The sequence below is a fragment of the Takifugu flavidus genome, chromosome 5 (genome assembly GCF_003711565.1).
Source record: "Takifugu flavidus isolate HTHZ2018 chromosome 5, ASM371156v2, whole genome shotgun sequence".
Classification (NCBI taxonomy): Eukaryota; Metazoa; Chordata; class Actinopteri; order Tetraodontiformes; family Tetraodontidae; genus Takifugu; species Takifugu flavidus.
Genome location: NC_079524.1, coordinates 12,324,706 through 12,344,751, shown reverse-complemented (window position 1 = coordinate 12,344,751; position 20,046 = coordinate 12,324,706). Strand labels below are relative to the sequence as shown.

The 20,046-nt window shown below is 43.2% G+C and overlaps 3 protein-coding genes and 1 non-coding gene across 4 annotated transcripts; 1 reads left to right on the top strand and 3 right to left on the bottom strand.

Annotated features, from left to right (window-relative positions):
- Positions 1–849: 849 nt before the first annotated feature.
- Positions 850–5,528, bottom strand: mrpl1 (mitochondrial ribosomal protein L1). Its single transcript, XM_057032138.1, has 9 exons — positions 5,307–5,528; positions 4,512–4,608; positions 4,084–4,348; positions 3,740–3,823; positions 3,571–3,642; positions 3,304–3,415; positions 3,136–3,236; positions 2,963–3,044; positions 850–1,009 (listed from the first exon to the last, which is right to left on the bottom strand). Exons 1-9 carry the CDS (start codon positions 5,335–5,337, stop codon positions 906–908), a joined length of 948 nt encoding a protein of 315 aa, XP_056888118.1. The 5' UTR covers positions 5,338–5,528; the 3' UTR covers positions 850–905.
- On the bottom strand, positions 4,851–4,932 carry trnas-gcu (transfer RNA serine (anticodon GCU)). Its single transcript has one exon. It is a non-coding gene; the product is annotated as a tRNA-Ser (tRNA).
- A 261-nt stretch (positions 5,529–5,789) lies between the features above and the next one.
- Positions 5,790–13,800, top strand: cnot6l (CCR4-NOT transcription complex, subunit 6-like). Its single transcript, XM_057032137.1, has 12 exons — positions 5,790–5,922; positions 7,010–7,131; positions 7,374–7,560; positions 7,769–7,854; positions 7,964–8,053; positions 8,176–8,244; positions 8,647–8,804; positions 9,737–9,891; positions 9,962–10,113; positions 10,292–10,519; positions 10,639–10,841; positions 11,379–13,800. The coding sequence occupies exons 2-12, from the start codon at positions 7,020–7,022 to the stop codon at positions 11,598–11,600; spliced, it is 1,662 nt and encodes a 553-aa protein (XP_056888117.1). The 5' UTR covers positions 5,790–5,922; positions 7,010–7,019; the 3' UTR covers positions 11,601–13,800.
- A 582-nt stretch (positions 13,801–14,382) lies between these two features.
- On the bottom strand, positions 14,383–15,476 carry LOC130525396 (C-X-C motif chemokine 10). The gene is made up of 4 exons (XM_057032139.1): positions 15,315–15,476; positions 14,941–15,052; positions 14,772–14,852; positions 14,383–14,686 (listed from the first exon to the last, which is right to left on the bottom strand). The coding sequence occupies exons 1-4, from the start codon at positions 15,379–15,381 to the stop codon at positions 14,641–14,643; spliced, it is 306 nt and encodes a 101-aa protein (XP_056888119.1). The 5' UTR covers positions 15,382–15,476; the 3' UTR covers positions 14,383–14,640.
- Positions 15,477–20,046: the final 4,570 nt, after the last annotated feature.

Below are 20,046 nucleotides of genomic sequence, written 5' to 3'. Positions count from 1 at the left end.
AAATATTGATGGGGAATCGCCGTTCTCCATTTGGAAAAACAACGACCAAAGAACAAGTCAGAAAATAAAATTTTAAAAAAAAACCACATTTTCGCCTGGTCGAGACTAAATTAATGGAACTAGAACACGGCAAATTGGCTCCAGCACTATTGCAAAATCCACTTTTTATTACCTCTATTTTCCACTGTCAAATCCTATTAAAGTAGCTGCTGCAACAGCCTGATCGCCCCGCAGGGGCCAATGAAAGGTTCTACTAATCTCGGGCTTACACTCGATATTAACCTGCATAGCACCGAAGGCTGGGTATGAACAGGCTCAACTCATTTTAGTTTTTTAATTATGTCCTTTTTAAAATCAAGTGACTCTCTTGCCAATCCGGCACTGAAATTAGAGGGAAATCAGAGGAAACTAGAGTTAAACCTGCCAAGAATTGATTTTCTGCTGCGGCTGATTTTACTTTGAATGTTGTATTAGAGCCACCTTCTGGATTGTTGGGGTGACTTTCTGCATGCCGAAAGGAAATTAAAAAAAACTTCGAAACTGACGCTGTTGTGTCGGCAAAGTGTGATTTTAAACGCAACAGGTAGAAAAAGCTCCTTTACTTCTATGCAGGCTCGAAACCGCGGGACACACTGCCCTCTGGGGGCTACTTTTGAAATTACACCAAACGTTACGGCACCTGCAATTGCTTTTGATTCATGGTCAAACATAACAGCAAAAACTTAAAATTCATGAGTGTAAGGCATGGTTTATATAACAGAAGGAAGCTTTACTCTGGATACAGCTGCTTTCTTGGCTTTGCCTTCCTTTAGTCACCCTGGGATTATTGTAAACATGGAGTAACAGAACTCTGGAGTCAGCCTTTATTTTATTCATTACAGTGCATATTTACAGTGTGAAACAGGTCATTCCACCTTCTCTGCTGCTGGTTTTTGTAGAACATCTTCACTCTTGAACCACAGAGCTTCACTGGTGTGACTGGCGATTATGGCCCGCTCAATGAAAGGTCCTGAGGGAGGAGAGAAAAATGTTAACTATGGTGAGCAAAAAAAATAACTTTAACCCATTTTTCTGTTTAACTTCACACAACTTGAACATACATAATTGGATTTATTTTTTTAATAACTGCGTTTTTGTCAATTGTGCTTTATTTCTAAGTCAGAACCTGCACTCAGAGACACGCTAATGTAATAAATGTTTCATGTGGTCCAGTCTCGTTACACAAGCCATCATTTTAATCCTTCAACAGTCAAAAGGCAGAGGATGAAAGGTTGTGAAGCAGAGCTTCAGATATTTAAGTGTTTTTCATCTGTTCCCACTTCATCCTTTCTTTTATTTCTCAACATGCACAAATTCCCCGCAGTGCTTCACTTCTCTAATTTTACTTTTAACTTTCTCATGAATAGTTAGATATTCGAGCCTCATTTTCCCTGTTGTCTCAGACTTCCTGCATTCATTTTGTGATTTATCAGCATGTGCACGAAATGCCTCATGAATAATCCCCAGAAGCCCCCTGGGTTTTTCTTATTCTTTTATTCTCACCCACTCACTGCATATTTGCTCTCTTTTCTCAGTTTTGAGCATTTATTGCAAACGTTTTCTTTTGTTTCCTGCCCACGCTGAAGTCACAGTTTCCATCTAAACGATTTTGTGAAAGGCATTAGTGGAAATGATGAAAGAAACTACTCGCATTGCTATAACTGCAACTTTTTTTGAACTTTAACATCTATTGCTCTTGAACGTTTCCAAGCAGGAGTAATTAAAGTGTGCCCACAAACCTGCAGCCTCCGTTTCCCCCAGCAGAAAAACTGCTGTGTAAGGTTTTTTGGCACAGACTCAAAGAGGGCACGCTGCTCCCAGAGTTCAAACGGGCCCAGGCGGCCCCTCGCTAAAAACTGCTGTGCTGCTATAAAAGCTGTATCGCCGCAGCCAGAGAGACGTCTCGCCCAGCCACGGCAGCACGGAGGACCCTCAGCATTAAGACAAATGCTGGGCTGTGTTGAAGAGGCTGAACATTCAGAGCGCCAGTGGGCTAATTAAGGGGAAGGATTTGCACAGTCATGTTTATTGTGAACGGCAGTCATAGACCTGCTTACATCCTGAAGCTGCTGGAGTGAAGGTGACAATGGGCAAAGTGGCCCCATTGGAATTTAGCATCTCCTTCAACATCTCCTGGGACCAAGAAACAAACACGCTGGCTAGCAGGAATAAAACTTTGCTTCTAATCAGAGATGCAGGATTAATGGGAACGTCCAGCTTCCCAAAAGGCCACCTGGGGCTGGAGCCTTCAATCCTGAAAGTTGGGCGGTTCATTCCAGGGAGGGCACAGGTGACGACGCTTCATATTGCGAGCTCAGAATCAATTACAAAGCACATCAGCTGAGCCCCTGGCCCTAATGACGGTCCCATTAGCTGATAATTGTGCTCAGCGTCTTATTAACTACTCCGTTGTGAGCAGGGCTCCATTACACTGGAAAACAGATCTCTGGTCCGTTCCCTGCAACTCTGTGAAGATTGGGACGAAATGGGATCAGCTGCATCCGCGGTTCTGATCTGACCTACCACCCCGAACCCGTAGCGTTTAGATGGTGCTGAATGTTTCGTGACAGGTTTTTCTCTTTCTGTTGTTCATTTCTGTCACATTGTCAGAAGCCATTAGTCTCCATTTGTTCCTGCACATTATGAAAATCCATTAACAAGACCGTCAAAATCAAGTCTGCACTATGATTAACTGTGAATGTGGCCAGAGCACTGAAATATACCGCCCTGCAGAGTTTTCTCTGCTGCCTCTAGATGCTTCATTAGCCACAGCAAAGGTGAGCGGATCACTACGGAGACCAGTCCGCTGGACCGTCAGGCATCAGAGCGCAGGCCCAGGCCCCAATTCTGCTTCTTCTCAAAAACCCAGCCCAAAACAATTCAATGGAGAGGTTGTGAACAGCAGCTGGATTGGTGCACGTACCCATGTCGGCAGGTCGGTGGGAGCAGACGTCCAGCAGGATGGTGCGCAGATTGGCAAAAATGTGCTCTTTGGGCATGTCGAGCTGTGGAAAGGAACTCTGCTTTAATCTTTTGGCTTTGCTTCATGTATTTGCAGGATATTTGATCCTCATCAGTTCTCTTAATGAGACGTACCGTAGCGATCTGGGTCCTGATGTAACAGTCGCTCTCCACAAAGTACTCATGGCCATACTTAAACAATTCCAACATCTTGGGAATGCGAATGCCGACCGAGCCTGGAGGAAAGGTAATGTTCAGCATTGCAGTATAATATTCATCCAATGACCCAAACACTCAGGTTACCTCTACTGTTCTTAGGAAACTTCTTTCTCAGCTTGTTCCTCAGTGGCGCGAGTTTATTCAGGATCTCTGGAACGGCTATGTAAAAGTCTGCTGAAATCTCCTCATCCAAGATCTAAAGAATGAAAAAAGAGAGGAAGATAAATGGAAGCTTTATGTTCTCCATGCAGCTTCCTGTATGGACCTTTACAATACTGATATTAGATACTTCCAAGTTGTCCAGATGATGTAATATTTACGGACGTTTGTGTGACGCTGAAACCGACTCACCGGCTGGATGAGCTCCACACCTCCAGCTAACGCAGCTCCATTCTCCATAGCAACTTTAGCTTGATTAGCATCCTGTGGGAGGGGACAGGGTGTGTTAGTGCCACTGCACATCTGCATCATGCTCAGAGTAACATTCAGGCTGCCCGGAGAAGATAAAAACACTCTTTACCTCTGTGAAAACTAAAACTCTGTTCATCTCAGTCTTGAACAGGTGTGGTAGTTGCACCGTGCTGATGAAGGCGTCCACTTTTTTCTGAGGAGTAGAGCAATGTTACAATTACTTATTATGGCAATCAATAATAAATCACTCAGTGTAATTATTTTTCAAGCTGTTAAACAAAGCCCAGAGCAGGTGAGAGTAGGTCAGGGATGATTGGCAGCCTATTTCCTTTGGAGTGGTAGAAAAAGCTGCTCTCAAGCTGCTTTTACTGATTAACCAAAGTGCAACTGGTTTGTGAAGTACTTGTTCAAGACGTTAATTCACGGTTTAGAATGTAATGTATATACAAATACCTTTTTTTGTAGTTTCATGTTCAGCTGTAGATCAATGTATACAGGCTGCTCCTGGGGAGTGAAGTCCAACCTCTGAAAGGTTTTCAGCATGTCAATGGCTTCCGACACGTCATAGATTGTCCTTGGGTAGTACCGTAAAATGTACACGTCATCCACAGGCGCCCATGCTGTTTTTCCATAAGGCTTATGTCTGTCCGTGTCATCAATGACCTTCTTTTGTTCCTTTGGTTCTTCTGTGACCTTGGGCTTGCTTTTCTTTTGGGCCCTGATGATTTAGGAGATAACCGCTTACAATGCAATCGTAAAATGAGTGAACCTTCTAGACAGTGCTGCTAAATCATATTAAGAAACAGCTTCACATTAGGATATTTTTAAAAACAATCTTTTAAATTGATTGAAATTGAGATAAAGCAAAAGTTTAAGCTCACTTGACAGCTGCAAATGTCCTGACAGGTATCTTTCTTGGTGTGGTCTGCGAGGTAAGACCCTCGACTCTGAGCAGCTGCCTCTGACATCCCGCAAAAACTGATATAAAGAAATCAATTTAAATTCTTAAAAGCTTAAACATAAGGAAATGAATCTCTTTGACACATATTACTTTGTTAAAATTATAATGAAAATCTGCTCTTGCCAACATGAATCTGAATAAAGATAGGGTGAGAAGATAGTTGACTGGGTACTAATATTTACCTAAAGAAACGAACCTCGAGAGTTATTTTTAACCTGTTAGACGTGACAAATGTGATCGTTAAAGAAAATAAACATATCGACGAGGATGGGATTCGAACCCACGCGTGCAGAGCACAATGGATTAGCAGTCCATCGCCTTAACCACTCGGCCACCTCGTCCGCCACCTATTCACACTTTTGTAATAAATTGACCTTTGTGATCTGTTGCCAAGCATGAACTTAAACATTAATAATTTTGTATCATTTCATTTTCAGTTAATGCTACATACTTCGCCCCACAACCAAGAGACGTTCTGCCGTTATATATAAGATAAAATGTATCCATTTTATACTCCAAGGTTCACATTATCTAGAAGGATAGGTTACCGTTAAACACATCCGCAAGCTAGCTAATGTGAAACACTGGCTGTTTAGTACGAGCTGAGAAAAAATTACACAATTTAACACGGACAACTGTCTCTTAGCGTGCTTAGCTAACAGATTAGTGACTGTATTGGCATTCACAGGAGAGTAATTTGAACAAAATAACTGACCTTTCCATAGATTACGCGTGCAGGTTGCCATGTCTGGGTACACAACTGTTCCGGGTAAAAACAACGAACGAATAAAGAGTTCCAGCTAGCCACAATCAAAACTCACAGAAACGAATATTTCACACTTCTAATTGACATTTTCATACTTATTGTACTATAAATGAAAATACATTTGAAACAATATTGCAATGTTAAACGGCATTTGCTAATTTTCTGACGCACAAAGTGCTGAAAAACAAATTAGTCATAGGTAATGTATTCAATGTTAAAAAGAATTAATGCATTTGATAGTATGTAAGTTTTCAGAACCAAAATGTGGTAATTTATTCAGAGTTCGGTACAATCTGATTGAAACATAATTTTAATGGTTTCAAGGCGCCTTTTCGTTTTGCTAAACATTACAATTCTGTCCATTTTCACTTCTTGAAAAGGGGGTATCATATGGGGAGCACACGCTGTGACGTGAACACTCGTCTCCCGGGTACGAGCGGAAGTCTCATTTGTTGTTCTTCGTTCTGTTTCCGAGACGTTCAGGGTCTGAACGGGTTCTTCAGCCGTGCCTGCATGTCTCTCCAAATTTCTCGCTTAAGTCGTCTTCTCCTGCCCATGAATGAAGGTAATGCCATTCCTCAGTTCTTTGTCATGTGGCGGACATTTTATCTGTGCCACTTCGAGTTTGAAATAGTACTGGAGTGCGCTTCGATTTGTTGCACCCCCGCATTCTGCCTCGGTGAGACCGGGCAGCATGCGCCCCTGCAACCGCTAGCCGAACAAATCCAGCCCCCTGCTTTAGGCTTATTTGTTGGTTGACCTATCGACAACTTTCTGCGGGTTAGTTAGAATAGTTTTAGCACCTCTGAATCAGCTTGTGTGCATAAGCAGTGAATTTGTTTACCTGGTTGCCTAGTGAGAGAGCTGGGCCGAACTTATCCAGAACGGGCCCGTCATTAGAACGTGCTTGTCACTTTTGACATTAGAGCTATGTTTGGACCCTCAGCTGTCACAGCAGTTGGCCACGCTATTTTTCTGTTCTCCGGATCTCTGCTGCGCTGAATAAATAACTTATTCCAGGTTTGCCGTAATTCTTGGCATTGCTGTGTAAGTCCCGGAGTCCAATATCTTTGCACTAGCAGATGTAATATAATGTCCGGTGTAAGTCCGTCTCGTTAAAGCCGTGACATGAGATCAGCGGAGCACCATCAAGCCAAAGGACACGGTCCGTGCGTCCGACGCGCACTGACTTTCCCCAGTCAAGCGTAAACAGGTTACATAAGTTTGCAAACTTCAGGGGACCTTAATGGCGGCTGGATGCATGTTGTCATTTTAACATTGTTCCTTCGCGTGTACATATGCTCAGATTGTAGTGTAATAAATTAGCTTTGCAGTTTTACACCTTTAGCACGTAAATTAGTAAAAGACTTTTGAATTGCTGTTAATGTAGGGTACCTGCATAGGTCGTCTTTATCGGTGCAGTTAGTCTTAACTAATGTTTTATATCACTTAATCAATTGATCACAGTGGTTTGATTTATACTGTATCTATGTGATGAACAAGCTCCTGGTCGCCCGTCTGCAAACTTTTGTTATTGTGTGTTTTCTCATTGGACTAAAATTACAGTGTACATTTAAGCATTGTGTCTAGTTAATCTGGGTGATTTACTGCAAATCAGAATCATTTCAATTGATGATCCATCTGTCCCTTAGATTAACAGGTATGCCAAAGGAAAAATATGATCCTCCAGATCCCCGTAGATGTTACACCATCATGTCAGCCGAGGATGCGGCCAATGGGAAGAAGTCTTACTGGGCTGAGCTCGAGATATCAGGTCAGCCTTGTCCCCTTTTTTCCAATGATCTCTTTTTAGTGTCACACATCTGTTTTTTTTCCTTGTGATTCCACCCACCCCCCCCACCCCCCCCCCTTCCCCCCACTACCTGTAAGAAATTATTTCATGGCTGAAAGCGTGTCTTATAAATTGGTAGTTACAGATTACAGCGATGCTGTACATATGCTATCATATATGTTTAACTTTATAGTTGTTCTGTACCCTTGTTTGTTCTGACGCAGGACGGGTGAAAAATCTGAGCAGCTCCTTATGGACCCTCACCCACCTCACCGCGTTGCACATCAACGACAACAACTTGACCCGTATCCCACCAGACATCGCCAAACTGCCCAACCTGGTCTACCTGAACCTGTCGTCCAATAAGCTCCGCAGCCTGCCCGCAGAACTGGGCAACATGGTCTCTCTCAGGTGCGCTGCGTCTGTGCGTGCGTGTGTGTGTGTGTGTGTGCTCAGACAGTTAAACTGTTGGTTTAAGGATGGGAACCCTGTAGATCTTTGAGATAAATCTCTTCTTAAAACCTAAAAATTAGGACACCTGGTGAAGGTGACCGTAAAGGAGCAGGTGAAAGAAAATGTGTGATATTAAAAGGTTTTCTTTTTTTCATTTCTTTTGCAGGGAATTGCTTTTAAACAACAATCTTTTACGAGTTCTGCCTTATGAACTTGGGAGACTTTTCCGGTTACAAACGCTGGGGCTGAAGGGTGAGGTTATCTGACTTATTTTCAATGATCCACATAAATAGCATGCTGTGAAATTTCAGTTATTCATTTGTATTTCTGTCTTTTCGTCGTGGATTTGGGCACATCACAGGAAACCCTTTGTCTCAAGACATTCTCAATCTCTACCAGGAGCCAGATGGAACCAGAAAGCTTTTGAACTACATGCTCGACAATCTAGCAGGTGAGCAGCTCAGTTCTTTGGCCAAAACAAAATCTTTGATAGGAGTATTTTAACCTGAAATACGTGTGTCACATCCTCGGCCACATCTTCATCTTCATCCTGTGGTTTTGCTCCATGTTCAGTGCACCCAGAGCAGCTCCCCCAAAGACCTTGGATCACTCTGAAAGAGCGAGACCAAATGACTCCCACAGGTGGGCTGTGATGTCTTTGTAGGGTGAAACAATGTCATCCTAAAATACTGTTATTTAAACTAACACTGTTATTAAATGCAATGCGGAATATTTTACACACTGTGTGAAATGATCAAATAAAATCATTTAGTTTATTGGAGGGTAGAAACAAAAATCCTTGTTAAAGCAGAGACTTCTCCTGGTTTATTTCTGATTTATTTCATATCTTAACAGAAGCTTTGCCTTTTTTTGCAATCTGGGAAATAAAACCTTACTCTGTAACCCCAGACGAACCCTTCACTCAGTTATCACACTTGTTTTTCTCAATTAAAACACCTTACTGGATTTACTGGTTAGGTGGCTGCGAATGTGATAATGATGACGTTAACTAGTGTCTCCTCACACGTCTGCTCGCGCTTGCAGCCGCCTTCACAGTCATGTGCTACAACGTGCTGTGCGACAAGTACGCCACGCGACAGCTGTACGGATACTGCCCATCCTGGGCCCTCAACTGGGAGTACCGGAAAAAAGGCATCATGGAGGACATCACCAACTGTGATGCAGACATCATCAGCCTTCAGGTCAGACCACACCTTTGTGTTTTCTGTCGTCTAATAATTCAGCTGACGTCATAGCAGCAAGCTATTAATGGCATCGTTGTCATCGTTAGCTGATTCGCGCAGCGTCTCTGTCTCTGAGGAACAGGCACAACCTCGGGTTAATAGCATTTCTAAGAGAATTGTTGCTTACGCTGGTTTTCCTTTCACCGCCCTTGCTGAACGTCCTGCCAGCACCACATAAAGACGCGAGAATAAATGTCAAATGCTGAAGAATTATCTTTGCAGCGCTGGATGCCACACCACTGTAGATCGTCTGCCGACTGTTGTTCAGCTGCTGGGATGTTGTGAAGCATAAGTATAAACTTTGAAACGACGGCAGCGGGGGGGGCCGCCAGAGTCGTTTGGCTTTGCGACGGTCCATTTAACAGTTGTTTGGACCTGTTGGTGTTTACCGTGCTAGCAGAATGGTGCCTTTCCCAGAGCTACGCTGGCGCTGTGATGAAAGTTAAATATGTGATCAGGCCACGGTATCCAAACGTGTTTTTGAAAATTTTCCATATGGCTCCGAATGATGGCGAACAAGGCGGCTGCATTTGGAGCTGTGCCCGCTGCAGTTCACAGACCCGCTGGAGGTCACCCTTGATAATTACGGCGGCCTTCCCAGGCGCCATCTGCTGACTTTGAACGAGCGACTGAGGTTGAGGCGCTCAGAACAGTGTCAGTTTTAGGAGAACATCAAACTGATTTGTGGGTCGTTCAGTCCTGCCGGTGAGGTCGTTACCAGGGAATTGTCTTTCCAGAGCCTCCAACCATCAACACAGTGAAGAGTAGGGAGATGGTGCTGTTTACTGACTCACAGTTGAAACTATTTTATTCATTATTTACTCTGTTAGCTGTTTGATGGTGTAGAAGATTGTTGCCATGGTATCCTAGACATGTTATATTGTCTGCAGGAGGTGGAGACGGAGCAGTACTACACATTATTTCTGGAAACGCTGAAAGAGCGCGGTTACGACGGCTACTTCTGCCCAAAGTCTCGTGCCAAACTGGTTTCCGAACAGGAGAGGAAACACGTTGACGGCTGCGCTGTGTTCTTCAAAACAGAAAAGTGTGTTTCAGAGATTCTTTTGTAAGTAGTAAATCTTTTGTTGCCTCTAAATGTCTGCACGTTTCTGTAGGTTTACTTTGGTCCAGAAACACACGGTGGAGTTCAATCAGGTTGCCATGGCGAACTCCGAGGGCTCGGAGGTCATGCTGAACAGAGTGATGACCAAAGACAACATCGGGGTGGCTGTCCTGCTGGAGGTCAGCAAGGACATGTTCTCCGGCGGTAAGAACAGCTGCCAAACCATCAAAGATTCATGTGAAACCTGACGAGCAGTGCTGGAGGGAAAGCTGGGGCTGTGATGTGTTAGTGCCACAGGGTGTCAGTAGTGAGTTCAGCGTGGAAATCAGCCCAACAGAGGGTGCGGGATGTTTCATTTCAGTTCTCTCTTCTGCCCTTTCAGGCATGAAAGCTTCCCAGGAGAGGCAGCTGATCCTGGTGGCTAACGCACACATGCACTGGGACCCCGAGTACTCGGACGTCAAGTTGATCCAAACCATGATGTTCCTGTCTGAGCTCAAGAGCATCGCAGAGAGGGCCTCGGGCTCTGTGGCGACCGGTTCACCGACCTCTGACCCGTCCGCCATCCCCATCGTCCTGTGTGCTGACCTCAACTCACTGCCAGACTCGGGTACAGCCGCCTCACGGGGGAGCTGTTTACGCCATTTTCCCGATCATTTATGTAATGATCAATTCTACCGATGGACACGTTAGCCCGTCACAAAAATATACTGCCGTTGTGTGATCCAGGTGTGGTGGAATACCTGAGCAACGGAGGGGTGGCTGATAACCACAAGGACTTCAAGGAGCTGCGCTATAACGAATGTCTGACCAACTTCAGCTGCAACGGCAAGAATGGCAACTCGGACGGAAGCATCACACACAGCTTCCAGCTGAAGAGTGCCTACGACAGCAACGTGATGCCTTACACCAACTACACCTATGACTTCAAGGTAGACAACAGATTTCTTTGGATTCTTCTTATTTTAACCAGCAAGATTTACATAAATGCACATTGGGAGCTGTTTTGTTCCGTTGGTACTGTGAGATTAATGATAAGAATCAAGATGAATCATCTTTGAAGTTGATTTTTGTTCTTGTTTGAACTTTAAAACATCCGGCTTCCTTCTTCAGGAAGTTGTAAATGAATGTACCCCTTCCTGATACGGGACAAATGTCATTAATTGGCTTACCGTTTGAGTAAAATGTCTTTTTTTTTTCTCAACGGGAATGTCCTCAGGCTGTATAGCTTTGTAATCACTAGTCAAATGTGCTACTTATTTATATCAGCAGACCAAAGACGGGAAGCTTAATTCCAAATGTGGTCAATAAGGGAAGCTGAATTTTGGTTTTGGTTGTTGCCCAGCAGTCTTTGATTAAAGACTTCCTTTATTTTCGGTAACTTCTTTTATCATTAGCATATTTAAACGGTGGCAGTTTCAGTTTTATTTCTCCGGGGAGCAAAGCTAATGAGCTGTATTTGTCGGCAGGGGGTGATCGACTACATCTTCTTCTCCAAGACCCACATGAGCGTCCTGGGCCTGCTGGGACCGCTGGACAGCCAGTGGCTCATCGACAACAACATCACCGGCTGTCCCCACCCCCACATCCCCTCGGACCACTTCTCCCTCCTGGCCCAGCTGGAGCTGCAGCCTCGCCTGCCCCACTCGCTCAACCCCATCAACGGGCTGCATCTGCAGGTCCACAGGTAGTGCAGCCCCAGAGACCTGCCCCCCCACCTTCAGACATTGCCCCCCCCTTCCCTTTCAGGTTTGTACTGGAGCCTGTACAGTAGAGCAGTCATATTAAAACACCATCTAACCCCTCCGACCCGGTGACACCTACTCAAAAGGAGTGAAGTATTCGCCCTTTCTTTGCTCCTTTTTTGGGTTTTTTTTCTTTTTTGCACACTGTAAATGTTTTGTTTGACTCCCTCAATACCAAATGTTGATTCTAGGTTGAAGTCGCAGAGATAATCCCTGTGTCGGTGGCTGTTCTCCTACCTAAATGCTGTCGGCTTTTAAAAAAGAAAACTAGCAAACGCCTGCCAGCAAAGTCGCACATTTAATTGAACGTTTCACTCGGCTGTGAAATCGTTGTTTTAGAGCTGCTCCTCCCCACGGGAGCAGTCTGGCATCTCAAATCACCCTGCAGGTATTTTATAAAAGGAGTAACAGTATAAACAGTGAATCAGTCTTGTTGAAGATGCAAACTGCAGTTATAATCACAGGTTCCTATTTTCTGTCTATGAAACACAGAAATACTTTCCTTTCCACTGCATTTAATGGCATACCTGCATTTTATACAGGGGCAAGAACACGAATTGGTTTTTAAGAATTAAAGATGTTATCATTGTAAAAATAAGTCTCTTTTATATGGCAGACGGCCGTGCAAAAGAAAACAGCAATAAAGGTATTGATTCTTTTAGGAGGAATTGACCTGACAGTATCACCTTAACATGATTCTGTTAGTTGATCTAGTTCTCACGTGTGCATGTCTGCAACCTCTGGGTGCACATCACCAAGGTGCTGCTTTCTGCACCAGTTTTCAAATCAGCATCATTCTGTCTGTAAATGCATCCTGGCATCCTCTCGCTTTAAAAAAACAAATTGTGGTTGTTGTTTTTTTTAATATGAATTCTACATCTGTTTTACAATCAGTTGATGAATAAGCTTTTATTCAGCACATGCAGTCATGCTTTTTAACAGCCGTTTGAATCAGCCTGTTTCAGCTGACTGAACCTCATGAGTTCCTTTTTTCTGCTGGTGCCAGACGAGAAAAACCCTCCTGAGAAGAAGCCGCTCCTGATTTGTGACGGGACCTGAATGTACAAACCAAAGGCTACAAAATTGGTCGTTGGAGCTTTATAACGCCAGATTCCTGTGAACTCTGAATGTTGTATAGACCAGATAATTAGAACTAATAGCCCTTTATGTAAGTTGTTACTCAGGGCTATACTATGCATCCAACAGTACCTCTTAAACAAAAGACTCATGAAGTCGATTTTATATGAGCAAAAACCAAACAAGAAGCTGTGGATCTGGAAATTCTTTATAAGCACAAATAATGTTCGTACACACACACACATACACGCCGTTGTAGAAGTCCTTTCTCTGTGCATTTTTGACAAAAAACAGCTTGGAGAAATCCCGAAAAGTTTTGAAAGTTTTTGGAGAACCTTGGTAGTTTTGAAATTATGGAGTTTGATGCAACTTGTGATAAATTAAAAAAAACAATAATCAAATGACCTAAAGATTTACTCAAAGCAAAATCGGTCCCCTCCGTGTACAGGGAGGCTTTAAACTGCTTTGTCAAGCCTGAATCTTTCAAACAGATTCTTTAAATTTGTCAGTAATTTGCTCTGTTATTTGACGGTAAAAAGCCATAAAGTTGCGCCCTCTAACCTCAGCTTTAAACCGCGCTCGGTGGGTTTTCCTGGCCCGGACGGGTAGCATCGCTCGCTTCGTTTGCACATATTTCAGCGCCAACACTAACTAACGCACCACCACAGTTGGAGTATCGAGTCCACGTTTTCGAGCAATTTGAGGTCTTTACTTCACTCCTTAACTCGCCTCGTGTTTTGGGTTTGTTTTTAATTCAAGGTTTTTGTACAACAGTGTGTAAATGAGTCGCCTCAGGTGACCTTCACGTCTGTGAATGTTCCATTCTCTGATACTGAGATGCGCCAACGGGCTTTTTTGTCTCCTGACCGGTGCAATAAGATCTCATCATGTAGGTGAGCGCAGCCTTTGCTGGGCTCGTTTGCAGAGTCCAGCTGTTGTTGTTGTTGTTGTTGTTGCTGCTGACAACTCTCAAAGCCTCTGACATGCAGCCTTCCAGTTGGTACTTTGTACAACTCGTTGTTATTAAAGTTTTTGAGAAAAAATGATAAATGTTTTAGGTTTAAAAGCAGCCTGTCTTGATGGTATTTTATTCCTCCGGCGGGTCAACCTTTCCTCAGCTGTTGGTCACGTTTCTCCTTGCACATCCTCCGATTCTGTGCAGCTTGTTCAGCAGCAGCACTATTTCTGGTAGCACATGGGATACTTTGCACACACGTTTTCACAGATTCATTTCCATAATCACAAGTTCTGAATGTGAAAGTCTTACTGTCACTACTGGTAAAAAATATTTTGGGACATCATCAGTTTTTGCAGAGAAAAAAATGCTACAATTTTTTTTTGTTTTAAATTAAAAGCTGCAAAATGTGCACCATGATCTCATGAGTAAATGTACCAGAGTCTTCTATCAGCTTAGTTTTCATTGTTGTGTTTTTATGAATTGTGCTGCTTTGAACAATGTCCAAGAAAACATTCAAGTCAATTTCACTTTGCATTTCTAACATTTGTTATAACATCTGTGGAGGGGGTTCTCTGTATCGCAGACCCGTACCCTCTTTGGAACATTAGAAAAGTCATCATCCTGGCCCAAACATGAGTTATAAATGAAAGATCAAAAGATGCTTTTAATTCTCAACAAAGATAAAACCCCATATTTTGGAAAACAATTTATTGAAACATTTTTGGAGTCACATTCACGGGAAAAGGTTCCAGGTTAGATTCCAGCTAATGCCTAAATGTTTTTTGTTGAAATGGATACAGAGACAGACATTTTGACATCTAAAAAATGTATTTTAGTCTAAACATTTGAACTCTCTAAACACGTCATGGCTCATTAGAAATAGATCAAAAGTAGAGCACCCAGGACAGCTCCAGGATGGACACCGGCTCAGAGTGACAGCAAGGTAAGAAATCAGAAGTTGACGGGAGCGGTGGTGGAACTGGGCCTCTCCCCTTCTCTACAAAGCAATAAAAGAGTTAATCACTCAGAATTGTGTGCAAAGAGAAATACTGTCATGCTCATTTAAAGTCAAATAGAATCACTTTTGCATCTTGTTCAGCAGGTCTTTGAGCCACTTCTGGTTGGGGTCGATGCAAATTTTGGAGCCATTCTTCCTGGTGAGTCTGTGGAGAAACGTGTCACATTTGATTTCGTGTAACCGGATAAAAGACGGATGCCATTTGGTGTATTGAAAACCAGACGCTGACTCACATGATTTCGGGTCGCCGACAGTGTCCAGAAATCGGGAGCATCTCAATTTTCTCGATCACATTAAGCGGAATTGGTTTCCTGATGGTCCTTAAGCAGTGACACCCAAAGAAAGCTGCAAAGGTGGTTGAAATGTTTCACTTTTCCTGCCCCAACTCAGGATTTTCGGAGTTTTTAAGCACCAAAACATTGATTTATCCCCTTGAAAATTTCTGAAAACATGTATTTTGGGGTATTTTCCACCATCAACAACCAGAAAACCAGCCAAATTACAGTTCAAGGTGGAAAATAGAATTTTATATTTACCCCACACACACAGGGTGTAACTTATAACAACAGTTGCAGTAGAAGAGTTCAATTTTGATTCAGAATCTCACCATCTGCAGTGACCAAACAGCAGCAGAGCGTCATGACGACCAGGAGCGTTGGTGGTTTCACCATCATGTTGATGCTGGTTCTGGCAGGAGGATGTGAAAGTCTATGAAAGTGAAGTCTGTATTTATAAAGACACAGAACAGGAAGTTGCACACGTGGCAGCAACTTGACCTTGAGTGTCTGACCCTTTTTATTTAGGATAGTGGGCGGGGGGGGGGGGGGGGGGGGTGGGGGGAGGGAGGGAGGAGCAGCGGTGGGTGGAAACATATTCTGGTAATTCAGAATTTGGATTTCCTCTAATATATCCATCGTTGTCTGATGTGGTCTCTTTTTTTTAAAAAAATATATAGGTTGGAAAAAACCTTTTCCATGACATTGCTTTAATTTGCTTTAACCTCTAATTTGATCTATTGAAGGTCCCTCCTGACCTGGATTGGTGCTGGATGGTGGCCTTGCAGCCATGAGCTCCTTATGAAGGAATGAACAGGTTCTTTCTAATGAAAACAACAGATTTAAGGGATTTTCTTACAGGATGAGAACATCTCAGTTGAAGAGACATCAATAAAATGTTGAAAATTCATAAAAAGGCAAAAATGAGACAAACAGGAAACCCAGACCACCTCCAACGAGACGGCCTATCAGCTCAGTGTCTTCAACATGGGTTGAACCAAATAAAATTGGGAACTGAAAATGCTGTGAAGGATTCGGGAGAATCCCCAGAAGAACCAAAGATATGTGGAGTTTTGAACAGCTTCTTCCTTTTCTGTCAGTAATCGATTGTTTTTCATACGGGGACCCAAATTTAGACGGCTTCTCATTTGTGGGGGGAAAAGTCGTTTATTTTCAAACTAGCTTTGATGTTATTTCTTGTATAGTTTCTCTGCTTCTCTCTCTTTCTCTCTCTTTCTCTCTCTTTCTCTCTCTCTATCCATCTACTAGTCTAGCACCTTTAGAGCTGTATGCGAGCCTGCCGACCTCTGACCCTGCTGACCCACTCTACTCTTATACCAGCAGCTTGAATTATTAATGTATTTCTATGATCTCTACCTATTCTCTCCTCTACCTGTCCTCCCCCCTCTCTCCTCTCTCTACCCAGCCCCCCCATCAGCAGGAGGGTCCCCCTATATGAGCCTGGTCCTACTCAAGGTTTCTTCCTGTTAAAGGGGAGTTTTTCCTTGCCACTCTTGCTTGTTGGGGGTCAGGCCCTGGGATTCTGGAAAGCGCCGAGAAATGATTTTGATCGTAACAGACGCTATATAAATAAAGATTGATTTGATTTGATTTGATTTGATCATGCAGACCTCAACACTTTCTGCTAGGATGTGGTGGAGGAACAAAACGCGCTGGTGGGGAATCGATTTTATTTCCAATCGATTCAGTGACTGAATGTACCTAGACCGGGGCCTGATAAGCTCATGTGTAATGGGTCATTTATTCGGGAGTCAGGATTCAACCTCGTGCTAAAATCTCTGAGTCCAGAAGAATCCGTGTACAGAAGAGAAAAGTGTCGAGTTAGAAAAAGAAAAAAGCTGACTCAACAACGCCATTATGTAATTGAATACTGGTGGGGAATTGAATTCTTTTCGCTGAATTGAAACTTTACACGTCTTTATATGAAACTCTATACCGTGCCCGTGTGGTTAAAGCAGGAGCTGATGAACGGAAACTAGGTTTGCAAAAAAAAAGTCTGCATGTCAACGTTCGTTCAAGGACCGATCGTGTCATCGTGTTATGTCACCGAACTCCTGCTCGCCCATCGCGTAGCATCCATCAGACCCTCGGCAGTTGACGTAAACAAATGTCTGGGATCACAATCCAACATGAACTCTGACCCTGACTCGACCACTTTATCAGGTCCAGCTCGCCGACTGAAGGTTTGAGGCCCTTTTGCCTTCAGGGCTGCCGTAATTCTTCAGACGTTCAACAGGCCGTTGGAGACATTCCTCAGATATTTCTTCCAACCTGCTGTCCAGTTTTGCTGAGGCGATGTGAATTAAAGCCTCACACATCACACAGCTGCTGCAGTTCTGTCAGCTGCACATCTATGATGGGAATCTCCCATCTCACCATGTCCCAAAGGTGATCTAACGGATTTAGATCTTGTGTCTGTGGAGGCCACTGGAGTAAGGCCAGCTCTTCGTGTTCTGGAAACCAGTTCGAGATGATGTGAGCTTTGTAAAGTAGCCATCAGAAGTCGGTCCACTTCAGACCAGCCGGTCTGGCACCAACAACCAGCCGTTCTTCTCCATTCTGATGTTCAGTTTGAACTTCAGCGGGTTGTTTTGACTACCAACATCTGTATCCATGTTGTCAGATAGAGATTTGATCTGATCTTTCATCAGAGGATGATCCATATCAATGACATCAGCTTCCTCTTTTAAGGCTACTACTGAATTTCGCTAAAATACCACAACACATTAGCCACACCCTGTGAAGAGCAGCAAAAGATTCTATAATTATATTATATATAATATATTTTTATAATATATATAAATAATATATATTTTAATATATATTTTATCATACACACACATACACACGCACACAGAGTAACAGTAACACCCAAGCTGAGTATATGGCTCCAACAGATACCAGGAACCACATCAGAGATCTCTGTCCAGAAGAGCGCAGTCCTAGGAACAGCTAAGATCCTTCGCAGAACCCTCAGACTCCCGGGCCTCTGGTAGAGAACCCAAGTCTGAAGGATATACACAGACACACACACATGCATTTCTATAGAGATTATATATATGTGTGTGTGTATGTATGTATATGTACATATATATGAAGAACTTTGTTAAAGTGGAACAGCTGGAAATTACATCGAAGTCCTCCTGGAGGCATTGGCTTTTGCCACACCACCTGGAAGGCTGCTTTCAACAAAAACTCAACATGTTTTGCTTTTTTGGTCAAATGTAGTCTGGGGGCTGCTTCTTTGAATGAGCTGGGGGCGCTACACAGCCAGTACAGACACTCAAAGGTTAGCTCCAAGACAACTGTAGGTTTCTTAGGTCTTAACACGTAACATAACCCTGATTTTTATATCTCACTTTAACTGACCTAAATCCTGTGGTGTTTCTCAAGGATCTAGTCTGGGGCCCCGTGTGATTCGATTAAAATAAAACATAAGTTTGAAGACCAAATACAACAATACGCATGATTTGTTATGTGTGAAAACTATAAGCAAGTATTTTGCATCTTGACCAAAGAAAAATCAACTGTAGAACTTTTAATAAACTAGACGGCCTCACTCCAAATTTGATTTTAAAATCTGAAAAATCTGAATATAATTTTATTTAACTCTTAAACTGCCGACGAAATTATTAAATAAGACATTTACATTCAAAATGAAAACTTTTTTTTCTACTGAAACAGAAACTCTTGAGGGTTTTTTTCAATTAATGAAACTGCCAACCGCTGGTATATTTTGCAAATGTTGCAACTTTCTGTTGCCTGTTGTGGGACTCTTGACTCGAGCAACAAAGGAATGTTTAACACTTTATTTGTAGTCACTGTAAAGCATCGCCCACACCTCTGACGTACAAAACTGTACAGTTGTGTTGAAACCAAATATTTCTGCTCCATTTGACGATGATTCAGGCAGCGCACATTTTCCTTAGCAACATTTTACAACCAAATATGGTAGAATTCACATCTACAGTAAACAACTGAACATCCGGCAAAGATTTTTACCTGTGATTTTCATTGTACACACAAACTAAACCATCAACAACTCACCGACCACTTTATCATGCCCTCCCGCTCAACAGCTTGTTAAGAGCAATATCTAATCACACACTCACACGGATGCAACTGTAGATGCAGTCAAGACGACCTGCTGAAGGTCAAACCTGCATCACAATGGGGAGGAAAGGGAATTTAAGGGATTTTGAATGTGGCCTGAGTGTACCCACCAGACGGGCTAGTCCCAGTAGTTCAGAAGCCCTTGTTCCACTGGGATATTCACTCACAGCCATCCCCAGGGTTTACAGAGTATGGTCCAAAAAAGAGAAGACATCCACTGAACAGCAGTTGTGTGGATGACGAGGCCTTGTTGATGAGGTCAGAGGGGACTGGGCAGACTGGTTCCAGATGATTGAAAGGCAAAAGTAACTCGAATAACTGCTGGGTCCAGTCAGGGAATGTAGAACACCTGAACACACAGCAGGTGGAACCTTGAAGACGATGCTGTACAGCAGCAGGACACCACACCGGTGACCCCTAATGTCAGCTAGGAACAGGAGCAGGAGGCTTTAATTCACACAGACTCTGCAAAACTGGACAGAAGGTTGGAAGAACTTTGGCTGGTCGGACGCGTCTGGAGATCAGCTACAACATTAAGGTTGGGTCAGAATACGACACAAACAACATCGTCACGGGGGCGCGGGCTCTTTTAGCAATGGGAAGAATTTAAACAAATAGTATGTTTTAGCATAATATGTCCTAGATATCAGTTTGCATTTGCTACGAGTCCATCTGAACTGACCGAGACACGGCGCGTTGAAGGTGCAGCGCGCCCCCTTCTGTCCGAATAAAAGCACTACAGTGTCTAACTTCGGATCCTTCTAGATTTGGAACGCATCACCTCAGAAGACCTTTAAACAAATAAACCTTGAATTATAGAGTGTCAGGAATCTACAGACGTCACTGAAACAGAACACATCCTTGTTCCTATCTTGGTAAATACTGAATCTCCCTGTTTGATTTTCTTCTAACAAACAATAACAACACAGG